We start from the raw sequence: 21,119 nt of genomic DNA on the forward strand, positions 1-21,119 counted from the left end.
ATAAACTTCCTTGTTCCAGACTTTTAATGCTGTTAAGAAGCTCAGAGAGAGATCTTCTGCAAGTCCTGTATCGGAGACAGAAGGAAATATTATGGAAGAGGTAAAAATAAAACCATTGAGTACTTAACCTAGTATTTACCATTCATTAAATACACTTATATCTTAATGGGCAGATTTAGGGGAATTTGTAGTGGGGGGAGGAGTTTATGTTACCCTTGTTGATGGGGAACCTGTGCGCTAAGGGCCTACATCGGCAGTAGTAGTCAGTGGGGCAACTGTTGCCTAGCAGAAGGGAAAGAGGGAGGGAAAGGTCAGCTTGGTGTATATGCACCAGTGGAGCCATTCCGATGCTCCTGGTGCATTAGCACCGCACCAACCTTGCCACTGCGTTGCCCCTACACCTCCTGATAAGCAGAAGCAACACAGGCAACGGAGTCAGATGACCACCACCACCCTGGCAACTGTAACTGCTAGTTAGGCCAGGCACAGATACATATTTGGCTCATGAGGCCATTTCTCTTAAACCACATCCACGTATCCCACAGCTGGCATAATATTTGACGTCAGGTGTGGGGCAAGTACAGAAAATTTGGCTTATTTTGCGCTGGGTTTTTTTTTAATGTCAAGACACTCGTAAATTGTGGAATCCGTGCATAAACGAAGATCAGTTAAAATCTGCTGTGTTTGTTAACGTAACAACTTTGTAGAGCACACGAGATAAAGAAAAGGCCGAGAGAAAGAGAAAAGCCGAGATTGCCAGGCTGCGCAGAGAGAAGATCATGGCACAGATGTCTGAGATGCAGCGACACTTCATTGATGAGAACAAAGAGCTCTTCCAGCAGACTATGGATGAACTTGAAACTTCTACCTCCAGAGTGCATGATAATAGGTAAGATGAAAGGGACAAGCAGTGTCTCTCCCTTTGTAGTAGACTCTTCACTTTGTCATTGTGCAACGGCATTTTCACTCCAGCCGGTGTTTATAATTTCTTAAGCTTGGATCCTAAGAGTGTCATGTGCAAACAGAAGAGTTTCCAATCCAGTGGAGGATGCTGCTGGAAGAAGGACAGGAGAGGAGGGAGCCCTTAAACATCCACAATGACATCTACTAAAATAATATGGGATGTGCTTGTGTATGTTTTGTGCTTTGAATTCTGGCACATCTAAACACTTTCAAGAGTGCTGCTTTTAACTGTGACACTATGGAGAGCTCCTTAGATTTATTTATTTTTTTAAAAAGTAGGACTCTTCTGAAAGTTTTCTTAAGGCATAAGCTGCATCATATCCAAGTTAAAATGTTTGCATTGGCAGCTGCATACGATGAACTGAACTATTGCCTTAGTTTGGAAAACATTCCAGTGAAATACTTACTAATATCATTTGATTCTAGTCCTTCAGTTTCAGATACCAAGCTTACAGCTTTGGGTCCTGAGCAAACTAAAGTGACTGCACAGAGGCAAGTTGTTACCTGTATCTTATGCCAAGAGGAACAGGAGGTTAAGGTGGATAACAGAGCCATGGTGCTGGCAGCATTTGTTCAAAGATCGACAGTCTTGTCTAAAAACAGAAGTAAAGTGATTCCAGATCCTGGTAAGTAGAGGCAACATTGTGATACTGGATATCCATCTTTGTCATTGTATGTGATTTCGGTAGGTCTCCTAGATTTGAATAATAACTACGAAGATTCTGTTCAACGTATATACTGTAGTTTTAATTCTATTAATGTTTAATCGTTTTTAATGGATGTTTTTTCTATGCTTTTGGTGATTCTTGCTTTTAACTGTAAGCCACCTTGAGCCACATCAGGGGAAAAGACCGTGTGTAAATAAATGTATCATCATCATCATCAAATATTTAAAATCAGCCTGGTTCTAGCTTAATGCAGAGGCCTTGGGCCACCAGGATTTTCCCAGTGGCTGAGTCTAGTGCATGTGTATTAGCCATGAGCTACGTGGGAAATAAATTTTAAATAATTATTTGATTTAAGATGTTAATTCCTTAATAATGTAAAGGTATTTTCAAAATCAATGTGAGTAAAATTTGCAGTTTTTCATTCTAATGTTTTTCTTAAAATGTCTTTACATGCAGAAAAATATGATCCATTGTTCATGCACCCGGACCTGTCATGTGGAACATACACTGGTAGCTGTGGACACATTATGCATGCCCACTGCTGGCAAAGGTAACTTTCATTTTAAACCTTTAAGAGATGTCAATTTAGCGCAGTTTTCCTCTGTGGTCTGATGCACTTGGCTAAGTATTCATGTACAGCCACTCAAGTAATTCATGATGTCCCTGCCTGAGAAGTTGATCTCCCTTTTGATCATCTTTGAGTCCATGGTTGCATGTTACAGGCCTCATAATGTTTTGGCTCTACGTATAGTGCATATCTGCAGACTGATCAGAAGGTCAGGTGAAGATTAGGGTCACTTTGGGCAGCAGACTGTCTACCTGTTAATGGGGCAGAGAAGAATTTTGAGACAGTGGTTTTATTTTGTAACAAATCTCTAACAAGAACAAAGCTTAGGAGCAAGAATTGGATGAAGGGAAGAAAAGGAAATTGACTGACCAATCCGAGAGCAAATAAAAGCATTTTACCTATAACCACCCCTACACCAGAAGAATGTTTAAATTTTCTTCGTACAAAAAAGTTTCTGTAGTCAACTCCATTTTGTCTCTATATATTTTAACATTTTGAAGACAAATGTAAAGTATGTCTGAGAGAACACTACATCTTTAAAAAAAATGCTGCAACTTCACTGTTCATTAGCCCGAAATAAATTGAGTTGCTTGCATAAGAAAAATTAAATTAGGTAAAGAACATTTGCACTCCGTGTCTCACTATTTCCTTTATTCCTCTAACCCTGGTGAAAGGAAACTCATGTGTTTTATCATCATTCTCCCCAAGTATGCATGCATTCCCCAAGCATATACTAATGTTAGGTTATGTATGCCCAGCTGTTTTGACCTTGCTCACTGAGCTTATTTCTAAAGATGTGCCGAAATGGAAAGGTTTCGTTGCAGTGAATTCCCATTTTGAGACATGCTTCCTGCTGGTGATACTATTCTTGTATTGAAGTGTCCTATAATTGAGAGGTTCTGTATGCTGCATTTGGCTGGCCAGTACCGCAAACCTTCTAACAAGGACTTTACACGCTGGAGAAGATGTCTTTTGTGTTGATGAAGGCAGCAAAGTAGCTTTCAATGGTATCTTGTGGAAACCATTTTGCAGAGCTTTAACTTATGCTTCTCTCCAAAGGTATTTTGACGCCGTACAAGCAAAAGAGCAAAGGCGACAACAAAGATTACGTGTGCACACAAGTTACGATGTAGAAAATGGTGAATTCCTTTGTCCCCTTTGTGAATGTTTAAGCAACACGGTCATCCCTCTACTTCCTCCCCCAAGGAGTTTGTTTAACAGGTCAGTTACCCTTTCTTAGCTACTCTGTTGGTTTGATTTAAAAAACCTAGTACTACTTTCCTGAAGGATGGGGGGGGGGGAACCACCCAGAACTGATTTTGAGGATCGGTCCCAAGAGCTGCAGGAGGGGGGGCGCATAATAGAGGGGGGGAAATCACCTCTATGAGTGGATGCAGCTTGTTTGTTCAAAAGATCTGGTGCAAGGGCACAAATTGGATGCAACGCTGGAGAGTGTCTGATAGATGCTGGGTGTGTGCTGTGTTCTCTTTAATGTTGGGAAAACATCAGGTATCCTTAATTTGACATCACAGCTTATTAAAGATTTTTGTGTGGTTATGAAATGCTTAGTAGTCTTGAAATCATTCAGGGTGTCTTAACAAGCCTAGGCCAATCATCCCGGCAATCTTACTCTCCTTTGAGGAGTATAGTTACAAGGGAATTTGCAGATAGGTATAGAAATGTATGTGTATAAATGTATATGCATATGTATACATTTATATAAAAATAATATGTAAACAGCAAAGCCAAAGAGGGCATCATTTGGTGTTGATGCCTGCTTTTTATTGTTTTTGTATATGTTATAGTAGCCTTGTATTTTTGACTTATTACCTTCTGGGCTGTGTTACATTTTAACATGTGTAGTGGGAGAAAACAGACTGTATTGATTGCAGACTAGATGGGTAGACTGAAGCCTGCTGACAAATTCCAGTTCAAGAGTTTTATGATGAAGTGCTGCTGCAATTGTCAGAACTATTAAGTCATGAATTTGTATCAGTGGTGCCAGCAGAATACTTCTGCTCCCACAACTGGACTTCCCCTTCCTTTTCTCTCCCCAGGATTCCCCACTCCATGCACTCTCAAAACCAGCCCCAGAGGGTTGGGAAAGACTGGGAAGCAGATCCTGGCAACACACAGGGACTGCAGCAGGGAGGAGAGGGAGGAGAAGTCCCATTGCATTAGCACAACTCCCTTTTTTAGGATACAACCATATATATTTAGAAGCCTATTTTATTTTAAAAGCATTTTATCTTAATGTTTAAAAAATGTTGTCCATTAAGGGCAACATTAATGCTTTATGTTGTCACAGATTACTGGGATATCTCTTAACATACGTAGTCCTAACGTATCACTGCTCTGTTGTAAAAGTTGTGCATGCTTTCAGCTTGTTTTGGTTTTGCCCTAGCAAAAGCTGCAAAAGATTGGCAAAGCAAAGTCGCACGTGGCAAAACCTTAGCGCTGATAGGTAAACATCAGTAATCATATGCTTAATAGGTCAGAGAGCTGCGTTAAAAGATTTGCTGTGCCAGAGTAGAATCCGTCACACTCGCCCTCTAATCCTCATGACATAGTTGTTGTTTTTCTTCTTCTGTTGAATGCTGGCTTCTGCATGATGGCCACAGGAAATGACAAATACTTTTGGAGAAACTGAGACTAAGTCTCCTGAGGAAACAGCTCTAAACATAATCCATTTGATTTCTGATAGTAATTTTGGCGATCACATAGGGTCCCCGGATATTTAATGGTCTATTGATCCCTGTGCCACCACTGTGCTCGCTTCTCCGCTGCCACCAACCCGTTACTCTCTCGTAAAACACTGAGTCCAGACAGTTGTTAAAAGTGAACCAAAAAACAAGTTTATTTTACAAACATTAACAAGTTTATGGTTTCTCAGATAATATTCCTTTCAGTATCTTAACTTTAGTTTCTTTACCAGCCTATACCTTCCTAATACCTTCTGCCTGATTATCTCAACTGTTTGACTGACTCCTCTTAACAAATTCTCTCCCTCTCTCACACCAGACTAGCCCAACCCACAGACTTATCTTCTCTGTCTCTTCTAACTCCAGACTGTCTTCTCAACCACCCTAACTCTCTCTCCAAAAAACCCCTCTGTGCTTAAACATTATACACAGTTAACTCTGCCCCCTGGGTTCTCATTGGTTAGTCATTTTACAATTAGTTAACCCTTTCCTTATGAACCCAGTATGATGTCACACACCTAGGAGGGCAAACGCCACAGTAATCCGTTGTGTTTGCTGCCTCCAAGTCTGAGATACAACATGTTTAACAACTAGTAGTGGTGGTTCAGAGAAAAAACAAAATGGATTAGATTCAGAGCTGCTGTGACTTGGATCTAGCAGATACACCCACTGGAGAAAGGAGAGGAGCATTTTATTTTATTTTTGCTATTCCCTTTCCTGCACCACCTTCCATCTTGTTCCATAGTATGGGACCCATCTGCAGGAAGCATGGGGGTCTTCAGGGCAAAGGGGGAATTGGCAAAAATCAACCTCTCTCTCTGTCTCTCTCTCTCTCTCTCTCTCTCTCTCTCTCTCTCTCTCTCTCTCTCTCCTGCCCATGGAAGCATCCATTTAGCAGAGTTCTTCTTCATGCAACTATAGATCCAACCCAAGATGCTAGTATTAATTTATACCGGTATATGAAAGCCTGGAGTTTCTTTGGTCATTTCACAGAATCACAGAATCGTAGTTGGAAGGGATGCAAAGGGTCTTCTAGTCTAACCCTCTCCAATGCAGGAATGTCAGCTAAAGCACCTGTGGCTGATGGCCAGCCAACCTGTGCTTAAAAACCTCCAAGGACGGAAAGTCCACAACCTCCTGAGGGAGTCTGTTGCATCAGCAAGTTCTTCCTGATGTTTAGTTAGAATTTCCTTTCTTGTAACTTGAATACTCCATTGATTTGGGTCCTACCCTCTGGAGCAAGAGAAAACAAGCTTACTCAGTCTCCTCTTTTCGAGGCTAAAAACATACCCAATTCCATCAACTGTTCCTCATAATGCTTGGTTTCAGACCATTGATTCCCTACCACTGGTTGCATTGCTGGGTCTTAGCATTGTGTCTCTTGTTCACCCTCTAGCAGAGTTATGCAAGAGCATGATAGAAAAACAATTCAGGAAACTGGCTTTGGTGGGGAATGGAATGGAAGTGCATTGCCTCTCTCTTCCTGTCCCAGAGTTCTTGAATTGGTGAGGAAATCACCCGTGGGAATGCCCTGCTCATATAGGAATACTGCACAAGGCCTGCATTCCTGATGTCGGACTTGGGGGACTGTTGTATCATGTATGTAAAAATATGACTTGAAAACACATATGTATATGCTTGTTCTTGACAGGTTAGATTTTTCAAGTCAACAAAATCTTGCTCAGTGGATAAGAACAGTATCTCAGCAAATCAAAGCATTGTGTATGCTTCGAGATCAGGAAAGTGCTAGTAAGTGAATTCTGCTTACATTATCACACTTCTCAGGGAAAGTTGTTGAAAAATAGTGTGTTTGCTGTTCAGGTTCAAGGGATTTTTCCTTTTGCGTATCTAATTGGCAATGAGACTGTTCTGATGGTCTCTCTGTTGGCAAGAGTGCTTTTTTGTACAGTTTGTAGAGTGCAGACATCATGAACAATAGTATTAACATGCCAGTAAAGTAATGTATCATTTGCTTACCTTTCAGGTAAACCCTCTTGTAGTAGCTCAGAAAAAATGGATGAACTGCAACTACCTGAAGGGTTTAGACCAGAGTTCCAACCAAAGTATGTATCTGTTTATTAATAATGAACTTCAAATTGTCCTGCTACCAATTTAAATACAGTTTGTTCAGCACTAGCAGGCCAGGGGCATGTAAGAACTCTTTTATAAGCTACAAGACAAAATATACACATTTTGGCATTTTTAATTATAAAATGCATGTGATGTTCATAACATTTACAGAAGCCAAATGGATATGATGTGAGTTTCTTGACTTGTCTTTTATTTTAGGATGAGCAACTGTGGGTGAAAAAAAAGCAAAACATCCAGACACTGGGTGATATCCAGTGTTAGTCATACTCAGAGTAGATTATTTTATTTTCAGTGGGTATATCGTCACCCAATGTTGTGTGTATGAAGAAGAGTGTGTATGAAGAAGGAGACTCAGTTCAAAATCCTGATACTTAGATTTGCAATAAATCTAAATATTGATTTAAGTTCAGGCCAAAAATAGTGTGCAATGGAGAGTGATAAAAGCACTCTGGAATACTTTGCAAAGGTTTTCAGTTGGTTGGAAACCTAGGTCCAACAACTGAGGATAAGTTATCATTAAGGATGTTTAGTTTTACTTTACATAAATGAATAAAATTGCCATCTAACAACAACAACAAAAATTAGCAAAAAGAGCATAGCCAAGATTACTCCAGATTATAAAGTAATTGTCCTCATCCCTTTCAGCACAGCAGTATCACCAAATCAATGGACTTTTGCAGTTTTTATTCACAGAAGTGAATACAGTGAGCAAGAGGTGTTCTGAAAAATGCGGTTTAAAACCTTCCTAAACTATGAGATCCAAATAAACAAGGATGGCAGATAATGTAAAGGGCACATCAGCTGGGACAGACTCTGTGTCCAGGGCATGCTTGGACTTTTAGACTAGGAATGTATTCCAGCCAATGTGAAGCTTCTCAAAATCATGCTTTAAACCTGTAGTTAATAGTGTGTGTTCTTCACATATTTAAGGAATCCGTATTCTGAAAGCATTAAGGAAATGCTGAAAACATTTGGCACTGCAACATACAAAGTGGGCCTGAAGGTTCACCCCAATGAAGACGATCTACGTGTACCTATAATGTGCTGGGGCAGTTGTGCATATACAATACAAACAATAGGTAACAAATTTACCATTCGTTAAAATGTCGAAGCTCAGGGGAGCAAGATCCATTTAGGTGTTCTGCTACTCTCACTTAACTTATTATTTTTGCCCTCCACAGAACGGATTTTAGCAGATGAAGAGAAACCATTATTTGGACACTTATCTTGCAGACAGGTATGATGTGCCGACCAGCTAAGCTAAAGCACGGAGGGATAAGTAGAGATAGTGAAGTTATAACTTTAACTTATCTTGGGTCCCCTGTAGTTTTAGAAAAATAGCCATCTATTACAAAATAACCACCTGTTATAGATTATTAATATGTGTCACCTCTACAATTTCAGCAAAGCAAGGAATTTTCCAAAGGGCTTAATTTTCATTAAACAGCTTGAAGGAATGCTCCTTTGCTTTTGTCTGCTCCTTTGTTTGCCGTACTTGCTTGCAACTGTGGTTATGTCCTCTTCCAGGATGACTGCCTTACTTCGTTGACAAGATTTGCAGCTGCACACTGGGCAGTTTCCTCACTCTCGGCAGTACAGGGTCACTTTGGCAGGCTTTTCTCATGTAAGTTCAAGATCACAGTAATTCTTCTCAATTTCAGAATTATGACAGAGCAACCAAACTTGAAGAAAAGCTTGTGCGTTCTTAAATAACATTTTGGATCCATAGTTATGAAATTCTACTCAATATTGATCCAGAGTAGATTCCAGTGTATAGTTAGCAGAGTAAAAACTTAAACTCGTTGCAAGAGTCCCAAAAAGTAGACCAGAGGCAATTATATTTCATCCAGCAGAGCTTTACTGCTACTGAAGGCAAATGAGCTTAATGGTCACAAATCCAATACATTCAGGATTGCCAATGTCCATAAGAAATCCAGTTGCAGCAGACTTAACTTAAACTTACAATAACTTATAATAAGTGTAAAGCTTAACGCTATATACAGAACACCACACCAGAAGGAAGAGAGATAGAGATAGAAAGAGAAAGTGAAGCCCAGGCTTCTTCTGGCCTTACTTTAATAGTCAGCATGACCCTTGACAGAAGAGATAACAAAACCAGTTTGTACTCAGTTTCTCTGAAGGAATAAACCAAATGATATGAGCCTTCTGTTTGTTTCTTTCACACAGAGAAGCTTCCAGAACCCTCTTGAATTAATTAGAATAGGAAAGATCTCTACACATCAGATCAATACTTTCTGCACTGGGAAATGCAAACTGACAAGTTAGGCTTCCCCTCAATCAGCATGTTGCTGATTTAAATTGCACCAGACCATTAGTCCACCTAGCCAAGGACAGTGTCTAACCCACCTGGCTGACAGTCTTCCAAGTGGAGGTGCTGTGTCTTCCTGAGACAAAGCATTATTGTCCATAGCTGAGTGTTTCTTCATGGTAACTGTGGTCCATATTTTGAAAGTTTCATCCACCGAAGGTAATACTGGGGACCTGAGTAATAGCCATTGATTTCTGAGTGTGACTTAGGTCTATTATCACCCACTAAATCTACTTCAGACTCAGCAATACTACTCTGAAGCTCAGGTGCCATTAGGTTAGAAAACAGTCTACAGTTTCAGAAATTAAATGTAGAATAATAAAATTCTGACATCAGTAACCATTTTGTATTTTAAATATTCAGCGCTGGTGCCTAATGAAAAAAGTGGGAATCTTGCTTGCATTCTTGATATCGACATGTTTCATTTATTGGTAAGTACCTTTATAAATTCTGACAGTGCTGCAATCCCATATGCCATATATCATTAGCTTAACTTTTGGGGGGAAAGTCCGGCACACTGGAAATAATGTCTAGCAAAATATTTTTATGAAATATAGCAGAAAAGAAAGGTTGCAGGTCAGAGTCTCGCAACAGGAAGTAAATACTTGATGTATGAGTGACTTTTCCTTTGGTTTACTGAAGTAGTGGGTCAGTAGTTAACATTCAAAGTCAGCCCTGTTTGTTGCTTTATGTAAGGATGCTGAAAAGATGGCATTGCGGGATTTGGCTAAGCAGACGTAAATGGGGAATGGATGAGAGAATTCAATCGTTCTGTCTCTTACAGATTTTCCCCTTGTCTACAGGTGTGCTTGGTGCTCTCTTTCCCTGCTGTACACAGTCAGGATTTTTCAGGAGTTAGTCTTGGTACTGGAGATATTCATATCTTCCACCTTGTTACTATGGCACATATTGTACAAATAATGCTTACCTCATCCACAGGTAATGTGTTCTGTTTAAAGTTATGCTGATTTGTGCATGAAGGGAAACTAGAGAAGGGAAGAGAAATAATTATGGCTTCTTGGGCAAAATAATGGTTAACCGTGATGCAGGTGTATATTGTGATAGCTGCAGTTATGCTTTATGAAACGAAGAGCATTGCTCCAGTGCAACTTTTTGTTAATGCTACTATGTTCTTGGTATATAGATTTAGCAAGTTTTCAAATTGCACAAAGTTCTCTGGTGAAGCATCTACAACTGTGGTCACTACAATTAGGTTTAGACTTACTTTGTTCACTTTTCAGAAGAAAATGGCATGGACCAAGAAAATCCTACTGGTGAAGAAGAAGCAGTTCTTGCTTTGCATAAATGTCTTGGCCGGTATGCAGGAAGGTAAAATCATAATTTTTGGTGCAGCCTTTCCAGACATTGTTCTACTTCACTTGCCGTCTCCAAGCTTAATATATGTGGAAGCTCATTTCTTACTCTCCAGAGGTGGAGCCACATGGAGAAAACTCTCTGCTGACTATTCCAGATAATCTCTGATGAGCAGGCAGTCTTTCAGGTGTTCTGGTCTTTCAGGTGTTCTGGTTTATGGCTTGAAAGAACCCAATGTGGGGCTCAAACCCACAACCCAGAGATTAAGAGTCTCATGTTCTACCAAATGAGCTCAGGACTAGTTCAGTGACATGATACTGCTTTACATGTATAATGTAGATGGGGCCTTAGTTACTGTGGGGTTATTAAAGATGTGGGGTTAGCCCTGGGACTGAATAGTGTTTTGACTTCGAATCTACTTTAAAAAACAATGAAGTCAGAAGATTTGGGGTGGAATCCAATTGGTGCGCTTGCACTCTTTTCACCCAGTGAAAGCTTTCACTAATGGAAAGTAAAGGAATATTATTATTATATTGCTGATTTTCCTGTATCACCTCGACTCCACAGCACCCCTAAAACAGCTCTACAGAATTTGGAGACAGGGCCCTGCTATCCCATTAGCAAAGGCATCTGCTGGATAAATAGTCATTCTGTGAGGATAAGGGCACCGGTTGGATCACACCCTTTATTTCCCTGCCTGGGCACTTAATTGATGAAATGCAAAATCAATTAAATGTTTGTGGCATTTTGTGTAACTTTTAAGATTGATTTCACAAAAATTCTATATCTGTTTTTATTCTTAGTGCCTTCAAAGAAATGTCCTCTGGATGGCATCTATGGAGAAGTATAAAAGCTGGGATCATGCCTTTTCTGAGGTGCTCTGCTATGTTCTTCCACTATTTAAATGGTGTTCCAGTACCACCAGAATTGCAAGGTATAAAATCAGTTAGCCACTTTGAAGCGATAATGTGAATGGCTGGTGAAGTGTAATTTTAAACACTAAAGAATGAATTGCAGCTTTGTATATTCGGTATTATAACTAATTTGTCTTGAAAATGGAAGTGAGGTGTAATGTGATTTTATAGACAGTGCAGTAGTGGATAATTAAATTTTTGATAGCTTACACTTGTGAACAAAATATGCATTAAATAAGGAACAAAAATGAAAAACGATAACCTTGCAGAATTACCATACCAGGTGTAAAGAGCTAAATATGAACTAAAGTGGCCCAAATCCAGAGAACATTAATTGTGTTGAAGTGCCATTAAAATAAATAGCTTGACATGACTAATTTTATGTCCCATTAATTTCAAGGGGACTTCAGTTGGGCTTTGCATGTGGGCCTATTAGTTTTCCCTTGGTTGTTGCTATATTTCGCTAATTCAGTTAATCTCATTGGAAATGTGGGTTCTTTTACCTGCACCTCTTACAATGTGATACATATCCTCTACCAACAATCCCCTTGCACATTCTACATAGGACAGACAGGTCAGCTTCTGCACAGAGACTCTACGCAAACCATTGGAGGGAATTTTCAACATCACAGAATAGTCTGTAACCAACCTTAAGGTGATCATGCTGAAAAAGGAGAACTTCAAAAGGAAACTGCAATATGAAACCGCTGAATCACAACAATGTATATACCTGTAACTCAGGATGTCATTTAATGCATCTCTTTGAGGTCCCCCCCCCGCAGTATATAAATTTTATGAAATAAGTAAATAAAAGCATCTAGCGAAGCAAACTGTAGTCCATGAAAGCTTATTCCCTCTTAAATGTTAGTCTATTGCAGCACAAAACATAACTTTTTTTGTGGAACCTTAAAGACTGCAAAATGGCTACTTCTCTGGAAATTATACACATGCGTACATGTGTGTTTGGGGAGTTCCTTACAGAGGATTGATTCATCTAACCATCATCATAATAATATATCTTTCTTTTCTCTCTCTCCCATTGCAGTCAGTGGGGCAAACCAGTTTGAACATTTATGTAGCTATCTCTCTTTGCCAAACAACCTCGTTTGCCTTTTTCAAGAAAACAGCAAAATTACAGATACGCTAGTTGAAAGGTAGGAACGATATTTATTATTTCAATTTAAATAAATATACAGTGGAAAAACACTTTTTTTTTTGTAGAGCGTTTATATCAGATGACAGAGAGAACTATCAGTGTGTGCATTTAGAGACAACCTGATAGTTAAACATTATAAATCACTGTGCCAGCAGAAACATGCTTATTTAAAATAGTGCAGGGCAGCAATTGCATCCATGCAGTACACATTTGCATTGTTCTGTGCTGTTACAGGCAAATGTGAGTATTTTGCATCACACAGCTATAAGGATTGGTACTACCTCATTGCATTGGAGTATAGTTCCCAAATGCAAGATCCTGGCGTGGAGATAGTTTTCATTCTAATGGTGGCCTACAGCTGTTGCAAGATTTTGTGATGGGATTGCAGTAGACAGCCTATACCACAGTAGATCTCCTCCCCACCCCCAAAAAATATGTGAAATTTGCTTCTGCTGTTGGAATGCTGAAAGCTGTTTTTGAGAAATTTCACAGCATTAAGAGTATTTAAATTACAACGGGTTTGATCCAGAGATGCTCTTTCGCAAATGGAAATTCTGGATGCAGGATCTGGAATGATGTACTTCTCAGTTGGCTCCTACAAGAATGAACCCTAACCTCTCCCCCCCCCCCCTTTCCATTAACAGCTGGTGTAATAATGATGAAGTAAAAAGATACCTGCAAGGTCAGAGACAAGCCATAAGGTAAGTTAGAGAAAACCAGCAGGAGGGAAAGATTCAGGGGTGTGTAAGACATGCTGCTCACCCCTGTTTTTTCTGTGAATGGGGCAGACTGCAAGTCTGCCACATCCCTTTTGGCCTTTAGTTGGAGTTTGTTCATAGGCTGTGTGGGTACCCCATCCTCCCCCTACCCTGCTTCTTACATTGTAGGTCCAGTTAGCCTAATTAGCTGTTTTCTTAAAAGGGAGTGTATAAATCCATGATGGAGTTTCTAGTGCTAGAGTAAGGGGATTTCATACAGTGATGCTGTCCTTGAAAGAAGCCTACCAATGTGGGAACATGGTCGGAAAAGTTCATCAGCTGAATGAGCAGACAAGTATCAATCCCATTGCTGCTTCCCTCTTCGTAATAGTTACCATACCTTCCTATTGCTCTTTTCTACTGCTTACCTCTCCTCAGCCTGCATGCCTCTGTTTGCTGTCTCATTTACATCTTTCCAGTGTTTTTGTTGCCTGTCCTGATGACAGGTTGAAATTGAAGCCCGATTGAAATAAGGCCAGGTCATTCATTTCTGCCAAGCATGTTTGAATGTGGGTAGCCACCACCTTCTCAAGCCCCTTGCCCAGGAAGGAGATATTTGTGACTGGGCAGTAGTAGTCGCATACCCTTGGGTCTGGGGAAGGTAGTCTTCAGGCGTGGCTGTATCACTGCCTCCTTCAGAGCAGCAGGAACTGTCCCCTCCCACAAAAAGGCAAGGGTCACCCAAGCTGATCTCACTAAGCTTGTAGTTAAAGGTCTTTCAATAATAAAAAATGTCAGTACTACATTATAGCTTAAGAGTGAATCCAAATGTACAGTAATAGATCAAACTGTTTACATACCGAAGCCAAGTTTGAAATGTATTAATTTGTATTATTGGTTCGTTTCATTTTAGCTACCCGCGAGAATCTAACAAATTAATAGACCTTCCCGATGATTACAGTAGCCTCATCAATCAAGCTTCTAACTTTTCGTAAGTCTTATGCAATTCCTGATGACCACCTTGATTTTTATTTAAATAATTCTGAAACCAGGCTGTAGCTCAGCGACAGGGTATAGAGCCTTTGTAGTCCTTGGCATCTTCAGTTGAAGGGGGTCTTAAAGTTTTGAAAAAGTTGAAAGTGTTATTAAAACTTTCATGAATGCTTTGTTCAGCTCCTTACTTTCTGTATCCTTAAAAATATTAAACACATTTTACAAGTTTTTAAACTTTCAAAATATAGGCTTGGGCCCAAATGTGCTCTCCATGGGCAAAAGGGGATTTCTTGATTTAGTGAGAAAGAAGTATCAAATAGTGCTTTATCTTCTGCTCTTGCTTGTGTGAGGTCCATTGTTGCTTAGCTTCTCCCCTCTCCATGAGCAAAAAGGCATTTCGGCTCACAAAAGGCATCTCCCTGTGCCCCAACTCCAGTCTCTTCCCATTCTCCCTCCCTGCTGCATCCTGTCCTGTTTCAGAGGCTCTTCCATACTCAAGGATCAGCTTTTGGGAGGAAGGGAAAGTGATGACAGCAGGAAGCAGTTAGGAGAAGGGATTTAGAAAATCTCATTGCCTGAGTGAAGTTCCACTCACCCTTCTTTGGATCCAAGACATGAACTAAATGGAGTATATTATAATAGTCACGGTGAAACTTACCCAAGTAGATAAGATAGCGTGATATTAAATATAAATGTCACATCTTTTTGTTTCTTACAAAGGTGTCCGAAGTCAGGTGGTGATAAAAGTAGAGCACCAACGTTGTGCCTTGTATGTGGGACCATGTTGTGTTCTCAGAGCTACTGTTGTCAAACAGAATTGGAAGGAGAAGACGTAGGAGCCTGTACTGCACATACGTTTATCTGCGGCTCTGGAGTAGGAATTTTTCTCAGGTAAGAGGGTGGTTGCACTTGAATAGTTCCAATGGACAGTCACACCTCTCCCACAGCGAGAGGAGACTTAAGTTGTAGGATTTGTTTTTAATAATAATAAAACAATATATTAATTATATTTCACCCATTTGCCTGGGTTTCCCCAGCCACTCTGGGAGGCTCCCAACAGAGTATTATAATTAATAATAATAATAAAAGCAATGAAATATCAAACATAAAAAACTTTCCTAAACAGGGCTGCCTTCAGATGTCTTCTAAAAGTCAGATATTTGTTTATTTCCTTGACATCTGATGGGAGGGCGTTCCACAGGGCGGGTGCCACTACCGAGAAGGCCCTCTGTTTGATTCCCTGTAACTTGGCTTCTCGCAGTGAGGGAACTGCCAGAAGGCCCTCGGCACTGGACCTCAGTGTCCGGGCAGAATGATGGGGGTGGAGATGCTCCTTCAGGTATACTTGGCCGAGGCCATTTAGGGCTTTAAAGGTCAGCACCAACACTTTGAATTGTGCTCGGAAACGTACTGGGAGCCAATGTAAGTCTTTCAGGACCGGTGTAGTAGTAATAATAATTTATTTGTATCCCACCCTCTCTGGTCGAGGCTGGGCTCAGAGTGGATAACATCATAAAAACAACACAATACGCATAAAAACAGACATCAGTTAATTAAAATACATCTTAAAATTAATTCAAACAAGTTAAAATCTGGGCAGGTGGCAATTATCAGGTTGTAATTGAGAGAGGTTAATACTTGCCAAGGCCAGCTGTTTCCACTGATCATAGAAGGACCTGTGAGCGGGTTGGGGCCCTCCTTCAGGCTTGTTTTATACAGAGGAAAGTAAATCAAACTGCATCCTGCCCAAAGGCCTGGCCGTCTTGCAGGCCCTGCGGAAAGATGTCAAATCCCGCAGGGCCCTGGTCTCTTGTGGGAAAGCGTTCCACCAGGCTGGGGCCACAGCCGAAAAGGCCCTGGCTCTAGTCAAAGCCAGTCTAATTTCCCTGGGGCCCAGGATCTTCAAGGTGTTGTTAGCAGTTGTTATGTGGTCTTGGCGGCCGCTCCCAGTCACCAGTCTAGCTGCCGCATTCTGGATTAGTTGCAATTTCCATGTCACCTTCAAAGGTAGCCCCACATAGAGCACATTGCAGTAGTCCAAGCGAGAGATAACCAGAGCATGCACTGCTCTGGCAAGACAGTCCGCAGGCAGATAGGGTCTCAGCTGGTGTACCAAATGGAGCTGGTAGGCAGCTGCCCTGGACACAGAATTGACCTGCGCATTCACTCTGCACTCATCTCGCGCAACTGCTCATAGAGGAGGCACAGGCTGTGGTTCTGTGAAAATGCCTCATTTCTTCTGCTTGTGATGAACTTTAACCTCTAATTGCTGGTGGGGTTATTGATTTAAGAGACATACGGAGTTACATTAACCAGGACGTCCTCTTTTGTGTGATCTTTTCAGAGTACGGGAGTGTCAAGTGCTATTTTTAGCTGGAAAAACAAAGGGCTGCTTCTATGCTCCTCCTTACCTTGATGACTATGGAGAAACGGATCAGGGACTCAGGTAGCTTTCCGTATTCTGTGTTGTATTTGTTTTGTTCGTTTCCAAAAAACAAAACAAACAGCCTATGTTGCCAGAACTAAGGAAAAACATCGTGATGGTGAACTGCATGAAACCATCAATAGAGTTATGTTAATTTTCAAAGTTAATCGCAGTTCTGTGAAATAGACCCATTTCACAAAAATGGACTTCCATGAGGTCATTTAAATTGTTACTAGTTAATAAGGATGGCCACTGTTGCCATGGCTTCTAGCTGTCAGGTGCATATGGAAATACAATTTCTAGAGTTGAATCCGGTAGTGTGAAGTCACTGCAAGTTTTGAACAAAAAGTTAAGCATCCAGTCAGTGAATCCTGTTGCAGGATGCCCTTCAAACTGAAGATTGAGGGCACTGCTTAATGTGCAGATGTTGTTAATATCATGTGGGAGCATCATGGAAACCCTACTCTGGCTAAACTCTACAGCAAGGGTAGCCAACATGGTGGTCTCCAAATGTTGTTGAACTATAGTTCCCATGATCCATGGCCATTGACCATACTGGCTGGGGCTGGTGCAAGCTTCAGTCTACCCGTGCTCTACATTATTATTATTATTATTATTATTATTATTATTATTATTTGTACCAGAACCTTTTGTCTTATGGTGCCAGCCTCATGGAAACTGGGCAAGTCTTATTTGGTGTTTGGCCCGTAAAATGTGCAGTTTGGGGAATAACGAAAGTCTGGGGAAGCATAGATTTCACCAAGGATTAAGTACCAATTGCATATGAGAAGCTAATTGGAATTAGGAAAAAAGCATCAATCTCTGCCTGCCTCATCTAGTTAGGATAAAGAAGACTTAACATTCTATATACCACATATCAAGTATTCAAACTTGATGTACGTTATCTAATTCAGGTGCGGACAGACTTCTGGCTTGTGGGATCTACTTTGGGGTTGTTTTGTTTTTTGAAACCCCAAGATCCACCAGCCAGAGCCAAGTGCAAAAGACATACACTTAAATATTTCTGGGCCCTTCTGATCACTCGGAGATCTACCTTTTGCTGACCCCTGAACTAAGTAATCTTTACAATCAGCCTTGTAAGGTCGAGCAATACTTCAGATGGTCATGGGCATATGAGGGAATAGACGATACCCCAAGGTGTCAGCGAGGTGATGCTTAATGGATGTGGATATGATGAGGAATGCCAGGCTGGTGACTTGCATTTCTGGCCTCTTAGTGACATCAACTTTCAGCATGTGTCCAGGCCATTGGGAGGAGGTGAGCTTTACTGAGCTTTGCTGTTATGAGCCTTTTTCTCCGATAGCTTTTAGTCACCTGCTTCCATAAAGTGGTGCTGCTGCTGGTGGTTTTCATTATTGTTTTTTTAAAAAAATATGTTTATTTTTCTTGGATTTCTGGTTTGCCTAATTGTTTCAGCCCTGAGACCAGGGCATGCTTATAAACGTTGCAAACAAATGGTTTTATTTATTTATTTTTACATGCAAGATAGCATTTGGAACTTGGGATATTTCATGTTCTTATAGTTGCTTTTTCATGGACTTTTCTACCCTAGACGAGGGAATCCTTTACATCTGTGCAGAGAGCGATTTAAAAAGATCCAAAAACTTTGGCAGCAACACAGCATTACGGAGGAAATAGGACACGCACAAGAAGCAAATCAAACGTTAGTAGGAATCGACTGGCAACATTTATAACTAATTCCTTTCTGAAGACTGGAACTTCATGGTCATCCTTTTATAATCCAGCAAAATTTGTCAGCCGAAAGGAGGATTAGGAAACAAAGGATTGAAGTAATAAAGAGAAGAGTCTAGTTCTTTTATTGACTTTTCCCTGTTTTATATTTCCTGGTTTCCATAACCATGTAAACTTTTCTGTTTAGCAGATTTGATCAATAGTATTATTTGCACTGCTTCTTTCGTACACAACCTTTTGATTTCTATAACTTGGGCTACTGAATTTAACATTGCTATTACAAAAGTAGCCATCTCCTTGGAGTATGAAACTTTTTGGATAAGAGGAGGAGAAACTGCTGAAATGGCAACTTAGCACAATGTTGAAGTGGTGTGTTCACCCTTTTGTAGTAAATCTGAGCCATTTTGCATTTTAGTACTTAAAACTTGTAATGGAATGAAATAGGAGTGCAAAAAAATGTAGCAATGGGTTTATCTATAGGAGTGCAGAAGAACACTCATTGTATCTAAAATGACTTTGTAATCTGAAGCCTTAAAGGGCTATTTTGCCTTTGTCTGTCTTCTTCTTAAAAGAGAACACTTTAATAAGGAAAACTAAAACTTAAAGATCTTCTTTTTTTGAACTATTGCACACTTTAGAATTATTGTGTGTATTGTGATATTGACATAGTGGGCAAAACCAGAACGCTGTTGTCCATGCTGTGATTGATAACCTCCTATGATTAGAAGGTTGACGTTCTGCTTAGTTGATTTGAGATATTGAGTAACATCACCCATCAGAGAAGTCAAGCGAAAATTAATTTGGTGTCAGATTGAATAGGAAGAGAATAATAATTTCATTTCATTTCATTTACATTTGTTGATTACCAGCCTTCAAGGTTCAGTATCCTTCCCCCTTTTTAAAGTTCCAAGATAAAAACATAGAAGGCAAAGTGAGAATCAAGGACAGCCCCCCTCCCACCACATGAATTTCCTTTAATTTGCACCGCCATCTACATCTATTTGTACTTGGCTGGCGTTCTGTAAAGAAGTTTGTCTATAGTATATTTTGTAAGTATATTGAAATAACTGCACAGATTTTGCACATGGGTGCCTGAAGGCAGTGAATTTTCTAAATATACATTGGGGCCTCAAATAAAACCATATAAAATAACATTATACTTTCTCTAGAGGTTTCATTCTCTCTGTCCCTTCCAAATAGCATCCTTTTAAAATAAATAACTATAATCTGTAATCTTAGTTAGTTCTGATAACTCTTGGGATTTTTCCTGGCTTTCATCTTCAGTTCAGAGATGGCATCCCACGAACAGCCAGTATACTAGCAATTAGTCTAAGTTTGGGTTTTTTCAGTGATCTAACACATCAAGTAGTGTTTACAGCAGTCTTCTATAGGCTCAGAATAGTTGCAGTAAATACATAGGACACAAATTCAAAGCTATACCAGTTCAGCTTCCTTTTCTTAGGGAGAATAACTTTTGACAGGACAGGCATCCATCTGATCAGTCTTCCTACACGTGTTCGCTAGTAGTTCCTGAGCCTCTCCTTCTTTGCTGAGTGTTGTGTAACTAGCAAGAAAATATTCAGTCTTCATTTTCCCTTTGATTAGGTTGTGAATAAAGCTATTTGCTGTGCATGTTACACTTAATGTACTAGTTCTGCTCTGATACTGTTTCTTTGGGATTTTAGAAAAAACAAACTTGCTTTAAGAGGCATTTAGTAACAATGCATTTAGATTCTCAGTCTCCCCTGCTCCCCTTTTATGGGTGCATAAAACAGAAAAATAGGATCTGCTGCCATTTAACTGACAAGTTTCTATGTAAAGTAAATATTGAGAGAATAAGGTCTTTTCCCCTCAGGTACTCTAGTCCAAGATGGCAGTCAAATGGGTTGATGGAATTATGACTATATGACATAGGAAAAGTGTATAAATTTATCCTGGTTTTTTGTAGGATTGCTCATTCTTCAACAACCCATTTTCTTTTCTGACTTTTTTCCTTTTGCATGTATTTATGTTCATTGTAGAAATGTTTATATAACAAGCTTTCAGTATCAGGGAATTAATACCTGTAATAACTTTCATATCTGTGGACAACTTGTAAAAATTCAAATGTATCATATGTATAAAAAGTATAAAAATAAATGCTTTAGGTGTTGACATTCGATTGATGTGTAAACCTGTTGATTTTTTATTTTTTTTAAGGTGTGCCGAATGTTTTGAGTTACTAGCTTTTGTGTTTTAAGATGAATAGCCTGGATCAACAACATCTCTTTCTGCATTCAAACATCTGAGTTCAAGCATCTTGTCAGCATTTTAGCAAATTAGTATTACACAGCAAAGCACAGAAGAAAGCCTCCACACAATGCAGGACGACTTCTCAGGAGAAGTGAAGACTCTTTTCCCAAGATCATTAGAGGGTCTGGAAACCAAGCCTTATGAGGAATGCTTGAAGGCGCTGGGTTGTTTGGCCTATTTGCAAGCAGTGTTAAAAATGAGTCGTGACTTAGTTCCCAGTTCAACGGGGCAAGTGCACCTGAGTGGCGACTCAGCCCATTGTTTTAAGTACATCTTGCTTATCACGCTGGGAA

General features: G+C 40.0%; 1 protein-coding gene across 3 annotated transcripts in view; it reads left to right on the forward strand.

The window, feature by feature from the left end:
- The window catches only part of UBR2 (ubiquitin protein ligase E3 component n-recognin 2), a 55,046-nt gene extending 34,351 nt beyond the window's left edge, over positions 1–20,695 (forward strand). For 2 of the 3 annotated variants that reach the window (XM_081000481.1, XM_081000480.1), the window contains exons 28-47: positions 20–100; positions 708–889; positions 1,390–1,589; positions 2,088–2,181; positions 3,259–3,420; positions 6,553–6,650; positions 6,886–6,964; positions 7,923–8,071; positions 8,174–8,229; positions 8,520–8,616; positions 9,685–9,752; positions 10,125–10,260; positions 10,563–10,650; positions 11,439–11,569; positions 12,595–12,703; positions 13,350–13,406; positions 14,317–14,394; positions 15,117–15,287; positions 16,741–16,842; positions 18,395–20,695. In XM_081000481.1, coding sequence (XP_080856607.1) covers positions 20–100; positions 708–889; positions 1,390–1,589; positions 2,088–2,181; positions 3,259–3,420; positions 6,553–6,650; positions 6,886–6,964; positions 7,923–8,071; positions 8,174–8,229; positions 8,520–8,616; positions 9,685–9,752; positions 10,125–10,260; positions 10,563–10,650; positions 11,439–11,569; positions 12,595–12,703; positions 13,350–13,406; positions 14,317–14,394; positions 15,117–15,287; positions 16,741–16,842; positions 18,395–18,536 — 2,280 coding nt within the window. In that variant the 3' untranslated portion in view covers positions 18,537–20,695. Of the gene's footprint in view, positions 1–19; positions 101–707; positions 890–1,389; positions 1,590–2,087; positions 2,182–3,258; positions 3,421–6,552; positions 6,651–6,885; positions 6,965–7,922; positions 8,072–8,173; positions 8,230–8,519; positions 8,617–9,684; positions 9,753–10,124; positions 10,261–10,562; positions 10,651–11,438; positions 11,570–12,594; positions 12,704–13,349; positions 13,407–14,316; positions 14,395–15,116; positions 15,288–16,740; positions 16,843–18,394 lie in introns of those variants that run through there. The other variant, XM_081000482.1, reaches the window with a different exon arrangement.
- Positions 20,696–21,119: the final 424 nt, after the last annotated feature.

Source organism: Podarcis pityusensis (genome assembly GCF_964106645.2).
Source record: "Podarcis pityusensis genome assembly, chromosome: 3".
Taxonomy (NCBI): Eukaryota; Metazoa; Chordata; class Lepidosauria; order Squamata; family Lacertidae; genus Podarcis; species Podarcis pityusensis.